The sequence below is a fragment of the Symphodus melops genome, assembly GCF_947650265.1.
Source record: "Symphodus melops genome assembly, chromosome: 8".
NCBI classification, from domain to species: Eukaryota; Metazoa; Chordata; class Actinopteri; order Labriformes; family Labridae; genus Symphodus; species Symphodus melops.
In genome coordinates this window covers 7419833-7446120 of record NC_136698.1, presented here as the reverse complement: position 1 = coordinate 7446120, position 26288 = coordinate 7419833, and the positions used below count along the sequence as shown (strand labels likewise).

The 26288-nt window shown below is 42.1% G+C and overlaps 2 protein-coding genes across 5 annotated transcripts in view; one reads left to right on the top strand and one right to left on the bottom strand.

The window, feature by feature from the left end:
- The first annotated feature begins 1380 nt into the window (after positions 1–1380).
- Positions 1381–25669, top strand: rfx2 (regulatory factor X, 2 (influences HLA class II expression)). 4 transcript variants are annotated; one of them, XM_079349792.1, is made up of 18 exons: positions 1381–1574; positions 11194–11302; positions 11782–11871; positions 13099–13181; positions 13898–14168; positions 15384–15458; positions 16314–16495; positions 16663–16782; positions 17402–17523; positions 17893–18011; positions 20709–20821; positions 20919–21070; positions 21919–22016; positions 22370–22519; positions 22614–22822; positions 22930–23083; positions 23181–23223; positions 23620–25669. In XM_079349792.1, exons 1-18 carry the CDS (start codon positions 1396–1398, stop codon positions 23739–23741), a joined length of 2391 nt encoding a protein of 796 aa, XP_079205918.1. In that variant the 5' UTR covers positions 1381–1395; the 3' UTR covers positions 23742–25669. The 4 variants fall into 4 exon arrangements, with proteins under 4 accessions (XP_079205918.1, XP_079205920.1, XP_079205919.1 ...); XM_079349794.1 differs by lacking the exon at positions 11782–11871; XM_079349793.1 differs by lacking the exon at positions 15384–15458.
- The window catches only part of fcho1 (FCH and mu domain containing endocytic adaptor 1), a 47314-nt gene continuing 44999 nt past the window's right edge, over positions 23974–26288 (bottom strand). The window contains exon 27 of the mRNA XM_079349780.1: positions 23974–26190. Coding sequence (XP_079205906.1) covers positions 26162–26190 — 29 coding nt within the window. The 3' untranslated portion in view covers positions 23974–26161. The remainder of the gene's footprint in view (positions 26191–26288) is intronic.

The following is a 26288-nucleotide window of genomic DNA, read 5'->3' as shown; positions in this document are numbered from 1 at the left end:
ATAAACCTTTTGTTATGCAGTTCACAGATCTAGGTCTAAAGTCTTGTTCTGAAAAACAAGCTGACTGATTGATTATCACATTTTGGTATGTCCTGTGACAAGCCACAGGAGAATTATATAACTATTTCCACAGACTGAGTAGTACTCCTCATATTGAGTAAATTGAACTTTGTGTTTAAAAGTTGGATGCTGCTTTAATGTCTCAACATTACAGTCAACAAACAGTGGATCTTTTATTTATTTAGTGTGTCCTGAAAATATTGATTTCCCTTTTTGAATTTCTGTCAAACTCTTTCTCAAACCCAAAATGTATTAAGAAATAAAATATTGGCATGCATAGACCTATTTTCACAACTTATGGAAGAGCTTAAACATGGCCACAAAAAAAAACCTGACACGTTCCCAGACACTTGGCCAATATTTGCTCATGATGCAATCACAAGTCGAACAAATTCTAAGTCCGTTTTAGCTTTTTCAAATCAATAATTTGATGATGTTTTTGCAATTCATCTAAAATCCGAGCCAAGCACCTGACATCTCTTCAAAAAAACCTAATAAAAAATTCTATTCCTGTGACCATGGTGTCTGCAATACAGACTTATGCTGCCACCATGTGCTGAGAATATGAAACACATGAAGCTAAGACTGCACTTTTGAATAAGAACATCTAAGTATACAAAATGGTTTTATGGTTTAAGTACACGTGAGAAAGATTTGAGCTTACTTTAAGTATAGCATGTATTTTAACTCAAGAAATACAATCTCAACATAATTAAACTCTTAGGTTATTGTAATGCATGCAGTAAAATATTTAATTCACTAACAAACCAAGGCCAAGTGCAGTGAGTTGTATCAGCCATTTATAAAACTGGGATACAGTATAGTTCATATTGTACACATTTTTGCATATGGTAGGCCTATATGAAGAACCACTTTATGTCAATAAAGGTTTAGATAGATAGATAGATAGATACTTTATTGATGCCGAGGGAAATTCAAGGCATCCAGTAGCAGTATACAGACAGGCAGGACACAAGACATTAGTTACAATACACACCCGCTGTCCCCCCTCCCCTCGGTATACTAATGTATAAATATATTAATGTATCTATGATGCATCTCTTTACACTCTTTGTATTTTTTTCTGCATAACTACTCACTGGCTAAAATGACAGAAAGACAGACAGACAGACAGACAGACAGACAGACAGACAGACAGACAGACAGACAGACAGACAGACAGACAGATTGATCTGATTGATTTGAGTATCACTTTAACTAGTTTCTTAACTAAGAGCGCCCTCTAGTGGATGAAGTCATACTTACATCTTTTTTTAACAGGGCGGTACTTCATGTCAATTTGGCCCCTCCCTTGTATAGTGAGGGCCCTGACGTATGCATTCGAGGGTAGCAACTGTTGCCTCGAGACCCCCTCGCGCCATAGTGACTGTAGCCGTGGATACAGTTACTTACCAACGGGCGCAACACTCAGCAACAGCAGCAGCAGCAGCATCTGGAAGTCAGCGAGCGCGTGGGAGAGAGGAAAGAGAGCAGAACTTTTTCTCGAAACAAAGGTGACTATATGTTTTCATTAGAGTTTAGATTTGTCCTTAATATTAAATTGGAGGGGTGAAATGATTTGCTGTCAGTGTTGTTTATTCTCCACAGCACCGCCCCAAGTAGAGAACGGTGCTCTTTCACGTCTCCATTTAACTGACGCTCACCTAATACAGTCAGCTGGGAGGCTGGAAAGCAACATTTCACCTCCGACAACTTCATTTGCTCTGCTTACGAGCAGCCTCGACGTTTCTCCTCGCTCAAAATTCGACATCACTTTCCACTTGTTGCTTCGCTGTGTCTGGTAGGGTGCCGAGAAGTGAACGCACTTCCAGCTCAATCCCAGCAGGATGGATGGCTCAGGCTACCAGTCAGAGCTATCGCTAATGCTAACTTTGGGCAACCATCGTAGCAACCATCGTAGCAACGAGTGCGAGTTAGGGTTCGACCGTGTGTGCGCGATGGGAAAGTGAAAGGCAAACCAGTCGCCCCAGTTTGTCCCAGCACTGACAAAAGTTTAACTCTTGTTTCTTGCTGCGAATAAAGACAGCTAGCTTTAGCAACGTTTGTCCCAGGGCTCAAACTGTAACCAACGTCCGTAAACGCAGGATGGGGGGGGGGGGCTTTAATTTTGATTAAAAAACAACTTATACCAATAACGTGGTTGATCTACACTTGTTTATTTGTCGTCATAGGAATGTAAAATGTGTGAATATACTTTTATCCGCGACGCTACCAAACCAGAAGAGTTGACTGTCTTTGTCTGAGGAGCAAAGTATTTCATCAAGATCCACCAATCTCTTTTATTCAATCTGTAAAACGATTGTTTTCTAAATAGAAAAAGTTAAATTGACAAACTTTTTTCGGTTTTGTTTTTTATTCTAAAAAAACGACTTGAATGACTGGATGTGTTTACAGCTAGGTGGTGCTGTGATGGTTCTGTTTTACGGCTCACTTTAGTTTGTGTTAGAGATGGACTACCTGTTTAAAACCTGACTTCAAGAAAGATCCGCTTGTTGCTCCGCATTTATATGAGTTGCTGATTGTACTTGATGAACACACTCAAAATAAAGTTATTGCTAAAGGCCAAGTTCTTCCTAGTGGCACTTCTTAATTGTTAATGAGGGTTTCTGTTTTACCCCAGGTCATTTTTAATTCCAGCTTTATTAAGGAAACAGATTCGAATGAACTGTCTTTTTAGAGTCAGCTGTCAGGTGCGTGCTCATTTGTACTGTTATTTGCTTCATGCTATCTGAGAGATTTGTACTGTAGGTAAACGTCTCAAATTGAAGCTCTCTATGCTTTCTGCCAGTCAGTCCAATTGTTCACTATAAAATGTATACTTGCATAAAGTATTCATTATTATGCAAAAGAAAGGCTCTGAACGCTTCGTTTCAGGAGATTGTGTATTATTGTTGCAGGTAAATATCCATTTCCTTTTAAGTGAAAACAGATCACAGAGGGTGTTGGAGGATTGTTTTATGGCTACAAATAATTGTCTTGGCTGATAAATAAAATGTAGCATCCCTGCTGCTTTTAGGAGAGTTGGATGTGTATTAACCGATGACTTATCCAGCTTCGCAAAAGTGTCAGAGGTGGAAACTGTCTTCAGACTACAAAGAAAATAAAAAAGATGACTGTGCTGAAGTCGTGTGTAACCCCCATCGACCCCACCCCTACCCCCGATTTGAGCGTGACACTGTTATGTTTACATGGCAACTTGATACACAAATACACCCAAGTCATGGAACGAGAGTGGACGGAGTGGGCCAGGGGGTATTGTGCTATTCATTAGAAGTCTTGAGTTTTTAATCAGATTAGTTGCATCTCTTTTGTTTGTGGTGACAGTGGACAGCTTGGGCTCTCTGAGACAGGTCAGAAAGGATGGAAAGGATCGATTTATGTTGCTTTTTTTTCTTTAAATCTGTCCGAACATAAACATTCACAGGCCCAGCTCGCCATGGCCCTAACTGCAGTCTGTGATTTGTCTAGACTTCAAAACCTCCCACCCTTTATGGTTCTTTTAAGCCCTTTCTGCTGTGGCTTGTTGGATTGTGTGTGGAGCAGTGTCCTCTGGTGCCAGTGCCATTTTGAGATTTTAATGGGCCCATGTGTGTAGTACAGTTCAGCTATCAATAGGACAGGTGCAGTGGTCTCTTGGGCAGCGGCTGACTTGACACAGCTTTTGGTCACGTGTCCTTGATGTCTGTGAGCCTGCGTGCATCTTCATCAGTGAGCAGTGTATTTGTTGCTATTGCTGTATTTAGCTTATCTTGATGAGGCCTGTGCTTGCCTCGGGGAGAAGTTGTCGATCCAATAGCACACTACAGATATAGCCAGGGAGCCACTGCCTCCAGCTTTGTTGCTGTAGTTTACAGTTGATCATATCCTTACAGAGTGGCATTAACCTCCTACTGTGCTAACTGAACTGCCTGGCTTTTGCACTTTTTATTGTCTGATATTAACTCAGATTTAATGGGTTATTCCATAACTGCAGTCAAAGGCATGTCAGGAAATCACTGAGCAAAGCAGAAGAAGTGAGAGGAATGCCTTGTGGGGCTTGTTAAGTGGAAAATAATCGTGTCATTTGTACACATGAAATGTTTCACTTTTATAATCTTTCTAATTCATTTCTTTGTGAAGGGCTTTCCTCTTCAAAAGATGTGCTCTTATTATACAAATCTGTTGAAAGGAAATTTGTTAAAGTGTCCTTGGAACTGCTAGATCAAATCCTCGAGCAACAAAAATCAATGTAGGTTTTCCCTGCTAGGATACAACAACAACAACGACAAAAAAAAAAACCACACACACGTTGTCATATAGCAGAAAAAAATGTTTCCACTGATTGGCCCTCGCCTGTTGGCAACAAGTTGAAACTTGTTGTGAAATGAAATGTTGTTCAGTCTGTCTCTTCCGCTTGTGTGTGTGTCTGTGTGTCATCAGGGGCATTCTTAACATTCCACCTGTTTGTATCGTGGCTACACAACTGCTAATTAAATTTCCTGCCACAAACAGCAGACAAGGCAGTGACATTTGCATTACAATTACTGCCCCCCCCCCCCCCCCCAACACACACACACACACACCCAGACAGGGATAGTAGCTGCCCCCCACTCTCTCTGCACTTTTCCTTTCTTTTGTAGAGTTAGAGAGGTTTATTTGGCTTAAAATGGGACTTCTGTCAGTGCAATCATGATCCAGACTAATTACCAGAACCATGACTTGGACTTCAGTGAGATGAGATTTTAGCAGGTCTGTAAAGAACTACATCCAGACCGTATTGAATTTGTTTTGTTTGCAGCGCCGCTCTTTAGTTGCTGATTAATCCAGAGTTTTGCAAATGGCAGAGAGGACACAGTTTTAACAGGTGGCTAAGCAACAAGCATGTTTCGGCGCAATCCTAGGTGTGACCTCCCGATCCTGAATCTTCTCATCCCGTTCTTTAGTTTCAAAAGAAAGCAAATGTCAATGTGTTGTTGTTCAATAGAAAAGAGCATCTTAGAAGCAGCATTGTATGTTAATTTATTCATTTTAGTTCATTTATTTCATTTATAGCAGTTGTGTTGCCTGACTGACTCGTGTTGCTGATTTAGGATTGTCAGATTGATTCCAAACACCATGCAGCATCACTTTGTCCGATCCTTAAGTCATTTCATGGTAAATGACCTGCGATAAATAACAATAAATTCAGGTGATTTAAATCCAATATCTGATTTAAAAAGTTTCATACAGCTGCCCTGAAATCCTTTTTATGAGTTTGAACTCATGCTTTGAGGCCGCTGGCAGCAGGTGGCTGTCCTGTGCATGTCTGTGAGATGTTCATGTTGTTCATCAAGTCTGTCTACTGTTGTTCTCACCTGGCTGTAAACCTAATTTGCCCTCTGGGACAATAAAGCTGAAAGTGTAAGTGTATGTCTTAACACCACACCATGTTTGATCCCCAATGATATTTTCTGTCGAAGATGTATTAAATACTTAAATCGTAGTCTGATAGCAAAGATTCTTGCATGGCACGGTCTGAAGCTATGAACAACAAATGTTTGGATCAGTCTCAAATTTCCAGCATTAACTGATGAGTCACTGTGTGTTTCCAGTAGTGCCTGTGAAAGCATACTGTACATACAGTGTGTTGATTCTTTTTCTCAGTGGAATGAAAGCTTGCCAAGACTGCAGACTCCTCCAGAACAGCGAAGCGCTTATCTCAGGTTCATCGGTCAAGATCGAGGCAGCACACTGCCAACATCTGAGGTAATCTCCGCAGAATGGAGCTGCCTGGGAAATAAAAGTACAAGGGTTGGAAGCACACCTGTTCAAGGGAGACGTTCAAAGATTTCAAGAACAGGAGCGTGAGCGTTTTGCTTGGATTCAAGTCCGGGCTCGACTTTTAGGCAGCAAGATACTTTCACACTCCAGGTTCTCTGTATCGGCGATTAGTGTTGTTTAAATGAGCAACTGTTTTGTAGACTATCTTAAGACAGCATCAGCTCTTGGACAGACGGGTGATGTCTCGTATTTACTGATATCTTGAAATGATGTGGAAAGGCAGGTTGTGGCCCATTGGTCAAACGATGAATCGTAATGCAGGAGTAAAAACAAATCAAAATGTTGTTTCCATGAAGTATACTTTAATTAAAAGAAAAAAAAATCAGTCTGTTTAAATGCCAGATATTGTCTGAATAACTGTTGGGCATTTACAGAGACAATAGCATTTTCCATTCTGAAGCCTCTAATAACATTTATGACTATGGTCTTATGCATTCACTGTTGTGAATATCGCACTGCTACTTTTCTGTTTTCTTGGATTTTTCCCCCCCATTTTGAACATTTAAAATGAACATCTCGAGATTTAAAATGTTGAAGATGATGGCAGTGTGTAGGTGGTGAGGATGTGCGCAAATCTATAAATCTGGAAAGGGTTTAGAAGAGGTAGAGCGTTGGGAGGGGGGGGGGACTGGAGGAAGTTGCTGGTGTAGGGCACGGGTGACCATACAATCTCCATGGCAACCGTTTGATCTTCTCCCTGTGGCTGTCAGCACACATGGCGACTGAGTGGTCAGGTTGTGCTGATGACCAGAGGTGGGGAGGGGGAAAGAGGGGGGACTTGGATTAGAGAGAGTGGTCAGTGCCTCCCATTTCTTCTCTCTCTCGCTCTCTCTCGCTCTCTCTCTCTTCCCCCGTAAACTCTGCCATCTGCAGACCCAGAGAGCTGCTTTGATTGGATTAGCCATGAATTAATGAGACAGGCTTGAAGAGCAGCCTCTGTTGTGGAAATCTCTTATCATATCTTAATTCGCTCTTTGTGTGAGCGCGTGTGCCTGTGTGATCCTTCAGGCTTTCCTTTAATGAAATCAAAGAAAAGAACGACTAATTGTACTTTTCAAACCTGAAAAGGAAAATCTATTTATTTTGCAATTAAAAAAGACTAAACTCTCTCTTCCTCGTGGTGCATGTATTAATACAGTGACTAAATGTCCAGTCCTCTTAAGACGTACCCTTTCATGCACTGTGTCAGACTCTGCTTTCTTTTCTTTTTGGAAAAAGAGCGGCTCCTCTCCAACTGTCGTACCGTCACCTCGTCTCAGAGAACTTTTGACAGAGTTGACTTGGCTTTAAGAGTGTTGTTTTTGGGTGGTAGGATTATAAAGCGACCTTGAAGAATAGACTGTCTCCTTGATGACTTAAACATTCTTCCCTCTTCTTTTTATTTTTTATTTTTATTTTTTTAGCCCTGAGTAGTTACGAAAACAGGGCACTTTATCCAGTCCTCTTCAGTCCAAATGTCTGTACATTTTTACATTACTCTGCCCCCATGTCCCCTGGTGTCTCAAATTATTAGCTTACATAGTATTTATTGTTGTAAGTTTCTACTTAGCGTGAGATAGAGGGATCAGGTGGGGGGATGGCATTGTTTGGTTTGGGAAGTATTCTGTTGGTTGCCCAGCAACAGGCTCCTGGAAACGGGAGTGGACGGTGTTGCCATGAGCAACCGTTGTTGCTCTGCAAACAATGTGGGCCAGTGCAAACACGAGCCAAGATTGTGGGCTCCTGCTTTTAATTGAACATCTGTATGTGTTTTTCCTCTGATTGAGCACTGTTCGAGGCAGATATGTCACTGACAGATGTTTAAAACTCGTCTGCACTGCTTACATGACAGACTGAAGCATTACTGACACTGTGTGGGGCTTTGAGCTACTTTGAAGTGTTTCCCTTGTTTCCATTTAGCTTTTAAAACTCAGGTTACTCTTTTAATGAGCGGCTGTTTTTTTGTTGTTTTTCTGCTCATCATTGGGATGTGTATGAATGAAAACAGGCTTACTGAACTGACAACATGAAAACTTGAGTTGTGTTTGTCTGCGTACCTGAGTGACGCTTTCTCCGAGTTGAAGCCTGAAAGGTTTCCTTTTTTGACCAGCAGCCCATCCAGGGAAGCTGTCTTGCAGCAGTGTGCTACGTCTCCAGCTGTGGTCTACCTTTGTGCCTTTTCAGAGCTGCTTGTGGAGAATTTGTGTGACTTTTAACCTTCTCTGTGTGCACTCACTCACTGATTCCCCCCCCCCCCCCCTCTCCCTCCCAACGATTTAGCACCATACCTATTAAAGGCAGCCCTTTAATTGAGCTTTGATGGATGAAAACATGCTGGTCAGTGCTTTGTTTACTTATTCCTCCTCCGTCGTGTCACAACACCCACTCCTTAATGGTGTCAAGAAGGCCTCAGGCATCTGCCACTTCCTCTCGTGAAAATGACAACTCTGAGGATAAATGAAGGGATTGTTGCGCGTGTATTTATAACCTAAATGACACGACTTAGACAAATTCCTTTCTTTAGAAACATGCTTGATCTTTGCAGCCCCTTTTAAGATGGTTAGCTCCTTCTTAGTGTTGTTTGATAACAGTCTGTTTGCACTTTAAAGGCCCTACAAGAAAGATGGTTATTTAAATATGAGAGCCTTTACATGTGAGTGCTAATTGTGCCCTTTGTGTGCAAATGACACATTGAAGGTTGACTTTTAATGGAAAGGTCAAGGAAGGCTGGATGCAGCACTTTGGATCATGTATGTGTGTTAAGGTTGACATATTTCAACATAGGCCTCCTCCACTCGCTCTGTTAGTCATGAAGGCAGAGCAGTGTTCCTTGCCCGTGGCAAAATCTCTTCACATGGAAAATGCCGGTGGTGGCACACCCAAATCAGTTGTTTTTATGTCTTAAAGGTACACTCACTGTTTTTTTTCTTTGATATTCCAATTGTACCCTAAAGAATTCCTTTTCCCCAGAGGTTTTTTTTTTTTTAGTCGGGGTGAAGTGCATGTGTGAACGCAAACAGCCCGATGATTCACTCGAGCTTTAGCCAGAGTACTCGAGCCCCCTACGAGTTTTTCTGTAAGAAGTCAGGCTGAGTTGATGTGGCAAGTATGTTCTACTCCGCTCTTTTGTTTTGTCTTTAAGCCAAACTACACATAGCGCTGATCTGAAGGCAAATATACAGATTATAGCAAACTCTTTTGAGTTCCATGTCTTACAGGGCTGACAGTCCCTCGCTGTGATGTGCATGTGTGAACAACCAGATTATGAGAATTTTAGGGGCATTTTTAGGAGTGTATATTTGAAGAACGGCTTAACGTACGTAAAAGTGCAGGGGCGGCGTTAGCCTAGCGGGGTACAGGGGTTTGAAACCTCTCGAGTGGGATTTCCAGGTTTGAATTTGACCTGGGGCTTCTTTCCAAAAAGTCGTTCCCTTCTCTTTCTCTCCCTAAAAAAGCCCCAATATGTATCTTCATAAAAAGAGTGAAATGGTTTGATGGCTCCTGCTGTGAATCAACATAAAGTGTGACACAGTCTTGAACAGAATCTGGACCCCTGTCAGAAGTGAGAAAAATGTGAAACAAAATGAGAATCACTGATGTCCAAATTACTTTTTTTTCCCTTTTTTTTTTTAGGGGAACTGTGATGCTTGTTGCCTGTGGGAACTTCTTGATTATGGGTTCCAGAGGTTTTGTGGTATTGTCTGTGATAGCTTCAACATGTTGTATTTAGTGGCAACATTTAAGGTGGTTTTATAAACCAGTGGTTTTATCCTGTATCCTGTAGTCTTGAACACCACCACAAAGGAGAATAGGACACTAATGTTGGTGCGTGCACAACATTTATGTGGGAACTCTGGTTTGGTGAAACGTATTTATTCTTTTCTCTCCATCATCCGTGCGGTTTCCTTCATTCAGACACATTTTCTTATTTTTCTTCTCTCTGAATCATATGTTGAATTTAGTTGTGATTCTTCCAGAGGTCCCATGGTGTAAGGCAGTCGTTGATGAATTTCCATTTTGATCTATTGGGTTTGATGCAAGATACAGAGATGTGTTTTTTTTTACAGAGTTGAAATCACACATTTAACAGTTTGAATCATGCAGCCCCCTTCAGAAGGTAGGAATAGCACCTGTTGCTTGTGGCTTCCAGATTACTGCAGCCTAAATAGTGTTTTCATATCTCTCTCTATCAAAACAACACTTGAGTGCCTCTCGTCTGTTCCAGCTAATCACAACGTGTCTCGAGCAGGTTGTGACTCCTTCAATGCTCTGGATGAAAAACGTTCTCACATCAAGCAACTGACTTTTTCTGCTGCTCCTGGATCTCTGCCTTTAACCGATAGACTGCTCATCAATTCAAGTCACCCCCCACCCCCTCCCCCCCACCGTGCCGTATTCCCCCCCCCCCCCCCCCCCCCCCCCACTTAGTCTAATCCTCCTCCCCCTCACACTCGAAAGTTCCTGTGCAAGAGCTCAATAAAGGGGGGTGGGTAGGGGAGGGTTGGAGGAACAGAAGTGGGGAGATGAGGAGGAGGAGGGGGTGGTTGTCATGGCTTCCTCGCCATAGCAACCGAAAAACGTTTACAAAGCATTGAGGAATTTCCTCATATCAGCTGGATTATTGGAGCCCTCGGAGAACAGCTCTCGTTCGAAACAAACGCTGGATATCATCAGGAGCCTGGCAGGACCCCCGAGCCCCACTGCAGTTTTCATCTTTTTCCCCCTTCTTTCTCTTTGAGAGTGGGGAAGTTGCTTTTTTTATATGCTTACTCCCCCTTGCAGGTCCATTCTTCTCTTGTCCCTGCCTTACTCCCGCTCCTTCCCTTTCTGTTTTTTTTTTTTTTGAAAGGAGAGCCTTTGTGTAACTCCCATTTTTAGCTCCCCTTTGCTATGCTGTGCACATTGTCACCCAGTGGAAAGCCGAGTGGCAGCAGTGGGTTTGCTCAGGAAGCAGTTCAGTCCTGTTGGTAACTTGAACTCTTGTACAGTGACTTTTCCACCTGGGTCTGATCTGTCAGCAGGACCAGGAGTGTCTGTATAAATCTGTTGAGCTGCATATTTTGCTATTGATAAAGTCCATAGGAGGCCAGCCTTTAGCTGAGAGCGCAGCTTGACTAATAAAAAACAGAAATCCTCTGTTGCACAATGAATCCCCTTAAAAAGGGAAGGGGGGAGATAGAAGAACTTTAATGGTGTATGGCTGTTTTAGAACCATTTCTATGTGCTGCTGACTCATAAGCTTTAGTGTTACTTGTAAAAGTATATTTTAAGTCTGATTTTAAAAACTCCATCCTGCTTATTTGGTTTCTTCTTCATGTCTCCTGTAAAACACAGCATGCAGAGCTCAGAGGGAGGGTCAGACACCACAACCAGCGTGGCAGCGCTGCGGACGTCATCGTCAGCTCAGGCTCCGGTTGTACAGCCTGTGCCAGCCTCCCAGCAGGTATGGGTTCCATGTCTCAACAGCTGTACTCATAGGACATGGGCTATAATTTAGTGCTTTTGCATGGTGTCTAAAAAGAAACAATAACCTTTCTTTACATAGGTTTTCTCCTGGATGCATTTTGTCAGAAACTACGTATCAACAGATGCATTTTGTGTCATCTTATCATGATATCTTTCCCTCTTTCTATACCAAACCAGTTTGAAGCACCTGGAAGTGATAATGCTTTAACAGAACATGTAGAACATATTCTGATTTTGTATTGTGATAAAGTTCTGTCGTCAGAGGAGTACAGTGTCTTCTTCTGCTGACATTAAGTATAAATCCTTCAGCAGTGATTTAAGACTTAAGCCTTAAGGGAGACATTTGTTTACATGTTTGGCCGTGTTGTGTTGACTGTCATGTGTTTACATTGTTGTGCATGTGTGTGATTGTACATGCATACCTTAGTAATGGAGTTATGTCTTGTATCCACACAGAGGGTGCTGGTTCAGGCCACAGGCTCAGCTCAGAAGGGAGGACAAGTACAGCAGCTTTCAGTACCCAGGGTTCAACAGGTCTCTCAGCAGGTACACAGTACCGTACTTACTTGTACAGGGCTGTGAGAATAATGTGACATTGGCACTGACCCATTGAAAATCATTCAAAGTTAAATTATTTTGAATGATTTGACTAAGCCGAGACGTTTACTTGTTTTCGTTTACAATAAAGTGACTAGATCATAGCAGTCGTTTCTACTGATCCACATCATCAGAGGCCTAAAGCCTCTTTCTGCTAGGCTTTATGTCACTTAACGGTCTCATTTATGTCAGACTTTACAGTCAGGATGAACGATAACAGAGCAGGGTGTGGTGAATCTGATCTTTAAGTGACTCTATCAGAAACTGCTAATCCAGGGCATGTGTCAAAGTGTTCTTTCTGCTTCCTCTGCCCCTCTTGGTGTCAGAGAAATGTCTTTCTGTGGCTGAGCCTGGCCCGCTGCCTGCATACACGAATAACAAACAAAATAAAGTAACATCTAACAGCTGGTAATTCAACAAATGTTTTCAAATGCATTTGGTGAGAAGGTTTTTCAGCTGCAGCTTGTGTGGTACTGTGTGTGGGTGATATGTGATGTGTGTTTGGAGCAAAGCTTGAGTCGCATCCCAATTCCAAATCTGTGTGATGTCTAATATCTTGGAGTGACTAGAAGCAGACCTGACTGTTTGCTATTCCCTCGTCTTATTGATTACAGTCATGTCACACATCTCAACATCAGATGAACTGTTTGTTTACTGCTTTGGAATGTTTTTATGCATCAGAAAAGCAAACTGTGCAAGCTGTGTTTTTTTGTCAAATCAAGCTTTACTAAACTACATGCAGCGTATGTCTATATCAGCTCCAGTTATTTAACTGATAACTGATCTAATGGGTTTTAAATAAACATTATTTTTCCAGCATGTGTTTATTTCCCATCTGACTTCATCATGCTCCTGTATTTCCTTTTGAAAGCAATGTGCTGCTTTACCAACACAAGTCATAGGTGAGCTCAACATAAGAGCCTCGGCAGCACTGAACACAATGGGCTGTGTTTGTAATTTTATATTTTACTGTTGAGGCTTCTGGTTTGGATACATATTTATTCAAAGATCTCGACTGCTCACTGTACACCTGCATGATGATATATTTCAATATAAAGTAGTGAGTTTGTTGTGGAGGCATTCTAACTTACAATTGTTATCAGTATAAGAACTTCAAGATTCAAACTTTAGTTTTCCTTTGACTTTGTCCTGTTTCGTCTCTCCATACGTACGTAGGTTCAACAGGTGCCACATGTTTACCCGTCCCAGGTCCAGTATGTAGGAGAGAGTGGAGAGACTGTTTACACCAATGGAACTATGTAAGCGACTTTATATTATCATACAATTACCACAATGCAGTGTGATGTGAGTTCAACTTGTAATTCAGGCCAGTAGAGCAAAAAAAATACAACAATGAATTTTAGTATTAACTTCACACACACATTTATGTTATTGGTTTGATCTACATAGTTTAGCCTGTTTTTACCTTCTATCAGGAATGAAGTCCTTTTATTGTTTAGAATATCGGCCATAATTAAAATTCCTTCTTGAGTGCAGTCAAACAGTGTATTACTCTTAAATGACACAGACAGCAGAGGGCATAATGTTGTGCTCCAAATTCAGGGTCTGATCTTGAATAATGTATGAATGAGAGCTGGACAAAAAGCCGAATGAAAAGAAAGGCTTTCCAGACCTATTTCCTCATCCTTTCAACCTCAAACTGCTTTTAAAGTTTCTCTCATCTAAATCCATCGCTAAGGCTAAAGACTTTTCCCCCCCTAAACATCGAAAAGTTTAATCCGACTCATTTCAGCATCATCAGCGACTTCACATCACGTCACACACACACGATACATTTGTGTATAAAACAAGAATGCTCTATTCAGGTACATTTAGTTCACTTTGTACCTACAGTACGTCTCACAGGGAAGACTGTCGAGGCACAAAGAGTTTGACAACAAATCAACTTTCTGAAGCTTCACTCTGTAACAACATCACATTACTGTATGCTAATATTCTAATGACCTCTCCCTAGCCGAGCAGCCTACTCCTACAATCCGGACACCCAGCTGTATGGGCAGAGTAGCGGGGGAACCTACTTTGACTCGCAGGCTGGCGGAGCACATGTCACCACAGTGGTGTCCTCTGCCAGTGGTGGGGTGCCCCCTCATGGCATGGTGGGCATTGCTATGGATGTGGGCGGCAGCCACATCATCTCCAGCGGAAGCACCTACCTGATTCACGGAGGGAATATGGAAGGAAGCCGCAACCACATATCACACTCATCACGCTCCTCCTCAGCTATGGTGAGCAATAGTCCCTACTGGTGTGTTTGTGGTACTCTGCTTTTTTTAAATACAAGAGGAAAAGAAAAGCAGCAACAAAAGAGGAATCACAAAAATTCTAGTGCAATATAAATTAAATTCTTAAAACCTAAAAATCTATACCTACTAACTCTGTAGATTTGTCTCACTGAGTTATCTATGCACTGAGGCCATATTTGGTTAGAAGATACAAAAAAAGTCTCTCCTGTCATTCATTTTACCTGCGCCGGTGTCAACATTGACAAGGCAAGCCTCAGATTTAGAGAGAGAGAGAGCAACCTTTTTGGGGCCTCCCTGCTCTGCACTAACACACACAGAGAGCCCGTAGAATCGGGACACTGGCTTAAATAATTCAGCGCTGCCTTGTTTCAGAGGTTTTCACAGGCACTTGAGCACCCTGTGAAACAAAGCAACCCCTGGGGCTCATTACCATTTGGCCATGAACCCTCAGTAGCCTTCTTAAGGCTTGGAACACTGCCTGTCTCTTTTTTTTTTTTTTTTTTTTTTCTTTTCTTCTGCATCTCCATTTTGGCTGCAACAACGCAACATATCTTTTTCTTTTTTCTTTTTTGACTTGAGTTTCTTCTACAGCTCAACAGAATGTTTCTGGTTTTATACTTCAGTTGGACTGCATTATTTTTTGTCATCCAAAAAAGAAACAAAAAAACCCCAAGAATAATACACCAGTAGTTTTAACACCATGATACTGTTGCGAGTGTCATGGAAACAACTAAGTGTTCGGGTTCAAGTTTTACAAATATCATTTCTAAGTTATATTGTTTTTTTTGTTTTGTTTTTGGGGGGGGTTGGGTTGGGTTGGGTTGGGTTGACCTGGTGTCTTCAAACTTGATGTGACCTGTGCCCCTGTTTGTGGTTCCTATTTGCATACATTAGAGTGTCTGACGGCAAACCTTCACTGAACAGCTTAACCTATGAATCCCTTGATTTGCATGCTTTTGTCAATCATAATGGATTTGGCTGCTGACCGATTTGAATGGAAATGCAGAAATCTGGCTGCCTGCTAACAGTCTCATTTCCTTTTTTTTTTTTTTTTGTTTTGTTTGTGTGTGTTTTTTTTTCATATACCCCTACTTACTTCTGTCCCTTTCTCCTTTCCTATCTCTCACTCTCCTGCTTTCTCCCTCTTCTGTGTTCACGTTTTTCTTTCTTTTTTTTGCATGCCTCTTTTGTCTTTAGCTTGAAATGGCGATTGAAAACCTCCAAAAGTCTGAAGGAATTGCAAGTCACAAAAGCAGCCTGCTCAACAGCCATGTAAGTTAACCAGGAACTTTCTTTGAAAAAAAAAAAAAAAAAAAAAGACACGAGGAGGAAAAAAATGAAACAAGCAAATGACAAGCGTAACTTAGTGGAAGTGTGTTTGACTTGGGCTCTGTGAGGTTTAACACGAGTCCTACTGCTGGCTTCACTTAACCCTCCACACTGTCTCAGTGCTGCGCTTCATCGCTCAAATCAGTTTCCTTCCTTGGTCTTCACTTGCATTCACTATCCCCTTTTGAATGGGTCCTATTTTTATATATATATATATTTAATTCTTGACACTCTGCATGGACTTTGTTGATAGATTTTTCAAGCTCATTTCACTTCTGAGTACACAAAGATAAGCCTCTAGTGTCAAAGACTGTGAAAACACTTTAAACTTTTTCTCTGGTTCAAGCTCTGTCGTTCAAGTTTAATGAAATTCAAAATGTTGTGCTCACATGGGAAACTTGTCGTTTATTCGCTCTCCCTACATTCCATCTCTGAATATCTTCAGTCGTAACGTCATCTCCACATCACTTGTATAAATAAGTGTTTGAAGCATCTGCTTTAAAATCTGGTATTCTGTTTTAATGCTAATTCTTTATGATTGTGTTGCTGCTGTCCCTATAATGACAAATAATCACTAGTCGAGCTCATTTTCAACAATAAGTGTCTATACAAGGCCTGTAGTGTGAAGGAGCTGCAGGGCCTCTTTTGGTGTTAAACCTCATGAAACGCTGTCATTTCATCTGTTTGTTTTTATTCCTTTTTGATGTGATAATAAGATGCACCGCTCCTCTTCATTTCTGTCCAGGTGAATATCACAGAGCGCTAATTGTGTCACTGTGTCTTCCTTGTGTTTTTCAGCTGCAGTGGCTGCTGGATAACTACGAGACGGCTGAGGGGGTGAGCCTGCCCCGATGCTCCCTGTACAACCATTACCTTCGCCACTGTCAGGAGCAAAAATTGGATCCAGTCAACGCAGCCTCCTTTGGCAAGCTCATCCGCTCGGTCTTCATGGGCCTGAGGACCCGGCGCCTTGGCACCAGGTAGGAACAGGAAGAAGTCATCGCCGATAGCAGTAATCATGTAACCGTTCTCGATGTGATGAGTGTGAAGAGGCCTATAGACATTGCTGATGTAAGAGTATAATGATAGTGATTACACTGATGGCAAATCTTCTCCTCCTCACTGCTTTCTGGTTTTTCTGTCACAGAGGCAACTCTAAGTATCATTACTATGGCATTCGGGTGAAGCCAGACTCCCCGCTCAACCGGCTGCAGGAAGACACTCAGTACATGGCCATGAGACAGCAGCCTGTCCACCAGAAACAGAGGTCAGCTCTCTCTCCCTGACTGCTTACATCTACCCTTTTCTTCCCATTTACATTTCCTTGAAACACAACTTTGAGCCATTTGACATTTCCCCGGTGACTTTTTTTTATTTTTACTTTATTTTTACTTTATATGAGATGTCTTTGAATTAAGACCATTTACCAATCAAATGTGACTTTGAAACCGTTAACCCTGTGACCGCTGCTTCAGTGCACTTGCTTGTATTTTTTTCCTTCAATGTTTTTTTGTCTCTTTTCCTTTCCTTTTGTGAAAGTTCTTTCATTGTTGCGCGTTGTTTTCCTCACCTATCTTTCAGTGCAAACACCCGAGAACAGCACTGCTCTTAGTACTGCCACACTGCGAGTACTGCGAGTGTGTTGCAGATCTAACAAATATTATAAAGGCAGACATGATGCCAGGTAGTTCCTTTGAACATCAACGTTATCACTTGTAAGGTCACTTGTATCCATGCTATGTTTGTTTTACTCCTATAAACCAAAATTTCAAACAAATGTTTATTGAATTGAGTAATTTTTTTTTGTCTCCCTTTGTTTTTTTCCCCTCCTCACCTAGTCCCTTTTAAAGCCTGCTCACAACTGTGTTCCTCGACTGTCTTTATAGGTTCAAACCTCTGCAGAAAGTGGACGGCATGTCTGACAGCCTGTGTGGGAGCTCTCAGCACTGTAACAGCACTCCGGAACAGTCTGTGGCTGCTCAGAGCCAGCACCACCAGCAGTACATACGTGAGGAACTGTGGAGCTGCTGCGTCCACGTTTTGTTTCCAAATGTTTGAAACCTCTCCTCACTTCTTCTCCTTTCTTCTATTTTTTTTCCCCAATCTCTCGTAACGTCACTAGATTTCACTTCCAGTTACATCATTCATTGAAATAAAATGTTTGTCTTACACAAACATTGTAAACACAATAATGCTCTTATAAACCAGCCGGCTTCGTGTTTGTTTGAGGCAATAAAAGGATCGGTTTCTGAGTCGACACACTTTATGACCGGCCTGCTTTCTTCTGTCCCGACAATGTTGAAGCCTAAAATGTGTTTTGTGTTTGTGCGAGTAAAATGAGTGACACCCGTCTACGTTTGTCTTTATATTTATACAGATACGTCCCACTCTTTGCCTCCGTTTCCCTCGCCTGACTTGGGCACCCAGCCTCTGCCGGAACGCATCAACGTGAATGATATCAAAAAGCTGCAGACACTTTACAGAGAGCACTGCGAGGTAAATCCCTTCACTCACGTTTGAACACGTGTGTGTTGTCACTGGCTGCTACAGTTCAATGAATGTTGTTGTCACTAAAGCTAAAACTGCCTGTTGATGTTGGAGTCAGTTTGAGGGTCTTTGGAAGGAATGTTGACAATTATCTTTGAAATATAAAAGTAATTGATAAATTAATCTTTTATACAAAGAAACATGGAAGGCCAAACTGTAGAACTTGTTTCCTCCCAATCTCATGACATCCTTCATTAAGTTTATCCCACAAACATGAAACCCTTTAAATGAGCCTATGAGCTATAATCTGGCATATTAACATGTCTGGTCCCTATTTCAATAAATAAATAAATAAATATAGCCTTCATGTTATAATGACAACGCTTGTTGGTGGGGCAAATTAATCGTAGGTTTGCAAAAAAGGTAAAAGAACTGCTGAGAGTGAGCGCACAGAGCAGGCTGGGACAACATCATCATCATCATCATCATCATCATCATCATTTCAAATGTTCTGCTTTTCTTTTGTAACATTTTACTGAACCATAGCACCCAGCTGTTTTCAAACTATTCATACCTTTTTGAAAGATTTACTTTGACGAGGAACAAATGAGCTTTGGGGAAATGTCAGTGAATCGTTTAAGGAAAAAGAAATGATTTAATTTGTATTTTATTTTAGAAACCGTATTGGACATTAAAATGTGGGGTCTGAGGCGGCAGGAGGGCGGCTGTGGTTAAAGCAGAGAAGCTCTGTCTTTATCATATTATCCCTGCCCTCCCCTTGTCCAGTCTCACCACGCTCCTTTTGTTCCACCCGTCTTTTCATCTCTGTGCAGCTTTCAAGACATGCCAATTAACCTTTCAGCGCGCAGGGTGGACATCTTGGTGTCTTTGTGGTGGCCTCCCCTCAGGCCTTTGTGTTGCCTTGTCTGTGGACAGGCGCATTGGCTCCTGTCTTTGTCTGCCAGCATATTCCTGTCACTCTCTCAGCTCTCACTGAGCTGTGTGTTTAATGTTTATGCATTTTACTTTTTTCCCCCTTCTATTTATGGGAGCCAACAGTGACCTGTTAACACATTAGCCAAGACTCTCACCGACATCGTTTAAAATCACAGCACACATGAAGGTTAAAAGTTGGCCAAGCTAAAATAAAAACTTCACTTTTTTTTTTTTTTTTTTTTACTTTTATGCCGTTTAACATGCGTTTTAGTCACTCAGGACTGGAGACTGTTTGTAACTCCTCTCAGGCTTGTTTTTATTAATGTCATGGTAACAACAGCGAAATATTCAGGCACCAACTGTGCTGTTAAATTAATGTCTAAACACAAATGATTAGGTGTTTAATAAAACTTCTGAGAGTAATAAATCACGCTGTAAACTGCTGTGTGTGTGTGTGTGTGTGTGTGTGTGTGTGTGTGTGTGTGTGTGTGTGTGTGTGTGTGTGTGTGTGTGTGTGTGTGTGTGTGTGTGTGTGTGTGTGTGTGTGTGTGTGTGTGTGTGTGTGTGTGTGTGTGTGTGTGTGTGTGTGTGTGTGTGTGTGTGTGTGTGTGTGTGTGTGTGTGTGTGTGTGTGTGTGTGTGTGTGTGTGTGTGTTGCACACAGGTGTTTGAGGTTAAGATTGAGGAATCTCTTCAGCGTGCCACCCGTCTGTCTGTGATCGTGCATGTGAACATTTGTTATTTCTCCTCCACGCTTCTTTCTTTCACTTTCTTTCTTCTTTGTTCTTTTTAAGGCTCGTTGTTTTTCTGTGCGGTGAAAAAACAAAACTGTGAAGGCAAAGAAGAAAAAAAAAAAACCCCGCTCTTGTTTGGAGGGGATGGGGAATTCTCCTTTTTGTTTTGGAGTTCTGTGTTTGACCTGTTGCTTAGGGCAACCGTAAACACGGTTGCCATGGCAACGACTGGAGAGGAAGCAAAAACATATCATGTGATTGAAGCCTACACTGCTGTGTAACAAGATCCAGCAGCAAGTCCTGCTAGATAGAGACGGAAGAGAATCTCCAAGCACGGCACGAAGTGTGTGTTTGTACTCTTCCAGTTAAGATACTGAAGTGTTTGAAAAACACAACGATAAAAGAGTTTGTCCTCTGTCTCATGCCGAGTCAGGCTGACGTTCTCCTTCCTTCTGTTTTAGTTTCATAATGTGTGGTGTTGTGGTTTCTCTGCTTGCCCTCCTTTTTTAGAACCAACGTTCAGCTCTCGCTGATCATTCAACATCTCTAGATCACCGCTGCTTCCTTTTGTGCTCATGCGGCGCTTACTTGTGTGCATATGTGTGTTTGCACGCTGCTCTCAAAGAGCCTCAAGCACATGAACAGGAAAGAGGAAGTCTCATGGGTTAGGTCAGGTCAGTGCTTTGAAGCTAAAAATGCATGCATTAATCTAAACGTATGAAGACAACCGAGGTAAAACGTTAATAAAATGGAGTTCAAAACTTCCCGATGAAGCCTGAGCGGGGCCTTCAGGATCCTCCTGATGATTAATGTGCAGGGAGCTGGGTTTGAGCTGGCTCATTGTCTAAGCAGGAGGGCCTGCAGTGAGCGAGAGCCTGCCCGCCTGCCTCTAGAAACTTTGTTGTGTGTCTGGTTGCCATGGCTCAGTTCTGTATGTTTTGTCTCCCCCACCCCCTTCTTCCCTCTCTTTCCCTCCTCTCTTCCCTCCCTCCCTCTCACTCTCTCTCACCCCTCCCTCCTTTGCTGCTCTCCTACAGGCTACTTTGGATGTGGTGATGAACCTCCAGTTCCACTACATTGAGAAACTTTGGCAGTCTTTTTGGTATTCAACACCGCCATCTAGTGACGGAAACACCGCCATCTCCAACAGGTCAGAAGAAAGCTACTTCAACATCTACAGTTAGCGGTGTGTTTGATTCAGCAGGCTAAATAACTGTATCCCTTTTGTTTCTCTCCTGTCTGTGTAGTGATGATGACCTGGAGGGTGTGATCCCACAAGAGAAGCTGGTAGCTCTGTGTAAATATGAACCAGTCAGACTATGGATGAGGAGCTGTGATCACATTCTGTACCAGGCTCTCGTGGAGATCCTGATCCCTGATGTGCTGCGCCCCGTCCCCAGTCAGTACCACTGTGATTGTTTCAGACTGACTGAATGAGAAACGAGTTTATTATAATGCACGGAGCAGTTCAGCTCGGCTTGCTTTCAGGGCGGAACCCAAGAGACTTTCTTTGTCATCATTTCTGTCAGGTTGTAAGGGAGCCGAGTGGATACGAAAAGGTTGAAAAAAATAGTTTTAGATCACAGATTGAGAGAGAGTATTGATCAAGTGTGTTTGATTGAATGTGGTGGAGCATGAATGGCAAAGAGTGAACCTGTGAGAGGGAGAGCCGCCGGGAACTCAGCTAGAAATGTTCAATCCACAGTCGGTTACAGTTAGTGATTTAAAGAGGTTTGTAGTTTGGAAAAAGAAAGGGGGCTATGTTGTTACACTAAAGATTAATCAATGCTTTGTTTTCAGGTACTTTTTCTTCATCTAGGGAAAAATAGCTGGTACCGTATTTTTATGCTTAGCTGAGTAAAGCAACACCACAGAGGAATTGCTGCAATACTTTTCTCCCCTATCTGAGGCCAACACTGAACCCGATAGACTTAAATCACAGTACTACTCAGTGAGTACATCAGTCAATGCACCGATCCAATACCATCATTTATGAGCCCCTAAAGTTCAGCGGGTTTCAGATGATCACACGACATCACAAACTGTGACTGTGATTTTTGCGCTATCATTAAGTAAGGGGCCTTCATTTGCAGCTGTCTGATGGTTTTCAATCCAACTAGACTCTGAGACTCCTCAGTAGCAATGGCACTCACCGCGAGATGGAAACGCCCACAAATCCGTCGACGGATTCATCCGACTTGAATGTCGTAAGCTCAGTTTGTAATCCAGGCTGCTCTGTCTCTTCAGGCACTCTGACTCAGGCCATCCGAAACTTTGCCAAGAGTCTGGAAGGCTGGCTGACTAACGCCATGACCAACTTTCCTCAAGAGATTATCCGCACAAAGGTGAGCAGCTTCTCAAACCGCTCTTTTCTAGACTGTGCACGTGCAAATGAAAACGTGCGAGTCAGGATACTGGAATGTGTGTGCAGATTGTTACATGCTTGTGCATGTTGAGTCTTGTGTTACCATGCACACTCTCGTCAACCTCTTAGGTGATATTACAAAAATAAACATGCATATTACTCCAGAGGTGGATCTAGTAACGTCTTGTATCGTTACTCCATTCAGTCAAAGAGTAAACCTAAGCTGATTCCCTCAGAGCCTAACATAATGAGGCTATGAGAGCTAAATACAAACACATAGAGGGACTTTTCCTAAAGGATCTTTGATGGATCGGCTCCCTCTTTCTGTTGTAGGTGGCTGTTGTCAGTGCATTCGCCCAGACTCTGAGACGTTACACGAGCCTGAACCACCTGGCTCAGGCAGCCCGGGCCGTCCTCCAGAACACATCTCAGATCAACCAGATGCTTTCTGACCTGAACCGGGTTGACTTTGCGAACGTCCAGGTAAACCTGCCCGAACACCTGATGTTAACATCCTGCGTTGCCCAAGGTCCAGACTGTGCTTTCAGGTTTCTTACTGACTGTGTTGGTCTAACAGGAGCAGGCATCCTGGGTGTGTCAGTGTGATGAGAGCGTGGTTCAGCGTCTGGAGCAGGACTTTAAGGTCACCCTGCAGCAGCAGAGCTCTCTGGACCAGTGGGCTACCTGGCTCGACAACGTGGTCTCTCAGGTCCTGAAGCCTCATCAGGGCAGCCCCAGCTTCCCCAAAGCTGCTCGCCAGTTCCTGCTCAAGTGGTCCTTCTACAGGTACCATGCTGTTAACTTAGGAATCTGTGCATCAGTGTGGTTAGCTCTGTGAGGCGGAGCTGCTAATTGCATTATAAATATTGTGATTTTGTCTCTCCCTCCTGTAGCTCCATGGTGATCAGAGACCTGACCTTGCGCAGCGCGGCCAGTTTTGGCTCTTTCCATCTGATCCGCCTCCTGTATGACGAGTACATGTTCTACCTGGTGGAACATCGTGTGGCTCAGGCCACCGGAGAAACTCCCATTGCAGTCATGGGAGAGGTGAGAAGTCGAGACCTGAAGCAGCTCTTCACATTAAAACGACAACGTCGATGTCTGATAGTGATAATTGTTTGATAATTGACGTTTCCGTTCACAGTTCAGTGACCTGACCTCTATGATGCCATCACTGATGGAGAAAGGTGAGCTTTGATTTTACAGTGCTGGTTCTGGAACGTCTCTATGTCCGAGCTTACTTCCTCTTTGTTTTCAGTTTGAAGGGATCAGTCTGTGAATGTTCTGTGGAAATGCTCCATAAAGAATACTTCCTGAGGTCACTCCTCCTTAAAAATCAAAAACTAACATCACCAGATTTATCTTTCCTCTAAAACACTTCTGTAGAAACGTCCTAACTTCCATTATTATCCTCGCTGTTTTGTAACCATGGGAATAAGAATGATTTGTTATGATTATTCCTATGGTTGTGTTGATATTAGCGAGCCCTTTTCATAAAGTCATAGGATATATTGGTTAGTGGTTATTAGTCCTGTCCTCTCGTTGGCATAAACCCAAACTCTAACAGTTCTCTCTGCCTTTAGATGCTTCTTTCTCTGATGAGATGAGCGACCTGGGCAGCGACGCTGATGCCTCCAGAGGGCCGACTGAACCGGCCGTTAAGAGAGAGAGGATTGAAATGAGCCACCCTCTGCAGGAGATGTGAGCCTGAGGCCGGGTCCGACTGAGAGCCACCAGGACCAGTGTGTCTCTCTGAGGGGGAAAAAAAGTGACCCTGAAGTTGTTTTTGGGGCCCTTTAGGGATACTGAGGAACAAGCACACTCCTCCTGCAGTCAGAGGGTGCAATGTACATAAAGAAGAACGTAGCAGCGTTGGCCCCCCCTCACTAGCGTTTAAAACAGACATTGATCTGTCTCCTGAGTAGCTCATTCATCTGTTTTTCTTTTTTCTTTTTTTTTTTTTTTACTACTCACAGGCCTGATTTTCTTTCCCTTTTTGTTCCAACTGTGAATGACTTTGTGCAGTTACTTTTTATTGGATGTGTATCTTTGAGTGGTGGTGTGTGCCGTTACGTGATTCCTCTACTTTCTTTTTTTTTTTTTTAATTTGAACTAGACGTGCCATAGTGTCATTTGAGTGCCTTAGATCGCTAACTTTAAAAACCACCACTACAAATGCGTGTCCCTCAGCTGTGCCTCTACCGCAGTATGAATGTATCGTCTCCAAACCTCAAGACATTCAAAGCACCTTTTAATGTAGATTGGGTGTAGTTGTGTACTCTCCTTGTTGCCTCTGCTGCAGCGCGCAGCGTATTCACTAACGCACACACAAACAACAACAACATGCAACTTACTGACCCAAAGGACCTTTCCCTGAATCGTTCCCACCAGCTTAGTCACAGTCAGGAAAACGGGGAACTCAGTATGTATGTAGACGTTTCTTTACCTCAATAGATTTTTATGCTGTGCTCCTTTTGGCTCAGATCACATGAGGAAAGTATGAAAACATGTAGCCACAGTCTGCGTCTCTTGATCCTTTTCCCGTTGATGTAAATAGTTCTCATTCATTTGATTTCAATCCTGAGATAGCTCTTTTAGGTGCTCCAAGGATACACTCAGTGAGTAAAGGATACATCCAGACTAATCGACTTTATGCTAAAACCTAAACTGGAATCTGCTGTCTCATTATTAAGCCTTATTTTCAGATTTAAAAAAAAAATAAAAATAAAGTTGTACATTTCGTCATTTAATCAAACCACGTTGGAGCACATGATCTTATAAAACCAAAACCCATCACAGAAATAGAATCTCTCTTTGACGTGTCTAAGCCAGCACACGCTCCCAGACATCAGATACTTTGACCTCATGCTGTTTGTCAGATAGTCTGATGTTCTGTTTGGATTAGCTAGAGGAAAGTACAGTGCATGATATGGGGAACATGTCCATAATAAATAATATAAATATAAATATATATATATCTTTTTAAGATGTAGGAATTGTGTGCTCTGTGGCCTTTGCCTGATCGCTCCTCACACTGTATCAGAAGAAGAAAAAAAAAGCTTTGATGTGTAATGAATTAGCCCAGAGTGTGTGATAAATGTTTTAAATCTCAAATGTTCAGTGTATGAAATCCAATGATTACTGAATGCTTCTGCTCCACGGTCAGCTGTTAAACTGTAACAAGAGGAAACGTCTATTTATAAGATCTATTCTGATTTGATTGACATCTGCTTTGTGTTGGAATCTATTTGATTTATTTCTCCTCTCGTTTCCCTCGGATGATTTTGTTGTAGCGATGAGACTCCTCGAGTTTTGACTTATTTAAGGCTTTTTGTAACTCGTGCCTGTCACAGTCATTTGCCTTCAAGTGCTTTGAAAAAAGAAGTAATTTCTGTGTGTACTTTGTAATGTTTGGTAAGACTGTTTTAGATTTTTTTCGGCGGAGGATTATTTTTTATTGAACTAGATTTGGTTCTTCTTACAAGTATACTGAACCCTTATTTTTGTGCATTTAAACCTGTTCTTGACTACACTTTAACTAGCCTAAGAACAGACGATGTCTGTAATAAACTGCATAGTTCAGCTGTATTTTGTACTTGGTCACAATGTGTAATAAATTGTTGTAAACCAAAACAGTTTGAGAACATTTATTTTTATCAAATGACATCACACAACCTCTATTTGAAACAAACAGCAGATTTACAAACACTTCTTTTTTTAATAAGGTTTAAGTGGCTTGTTCAATGTTTTAAGTTATTCTTGAGATTTTTTTCATACCATATTTACATAATTAAGAAAAATCCTACTTCCCATGTATCCAGTAATATTGTTAGTATTATGCACACATTTTCTTTTCCGCTGTACTTAAGGAAAGACTCCAGCCATCTAGCTTAGTGTGTAGTTTGAAAACACAATGAAATGATTCAGTAGAAAAAGTCAACACAACTTAAATTATAGGAGAACAAGAGGGAAAGAAAGCTTGGTCCTAACACAGCAGGACACCGTCACGAGTAGGTGCACGTCCTTCAGTGCTGAGGTGCCGCCTCACTTTGAATATTTCACCATGAATCCCGTCTTCCACTTTCACCTCTGGACTCCCCCAACGCAACGAATCATTCACACGATTCACAAGGAGCAGCCTGCCATGTACTTCCCTGTAAACACATGACTCATTAGTACACACGCTTTGTAAGACTTGAGTGAATCCCTGTCAGAGAACATGAGGAGTCGGTGTAAGAAGAGAAAGTGGCAC

Coding starts and splice junctions, on each gene's coding strand:
- rfx2 (XM_079349792.1), top strand. CDS start 1,396: ATGCATTCGAGGGTAGCAACTGTTGCCTCGAGACCCCCTCGCGCCATA. Junction 11,872..13,098: donor TTCAACAGGTCTCTCAGCAG/GTACACAGTACC, acceptor ATACGTACGTAG/GTTCAACAGGTGCCACATGT. Junction 22,823..22,929: donor CTCAAGTGGTCCTTCTACAG/GTACCATGCTGT, acceptor TCCCTCCTGTAG/CTCCATGGTGATCAGAGACC.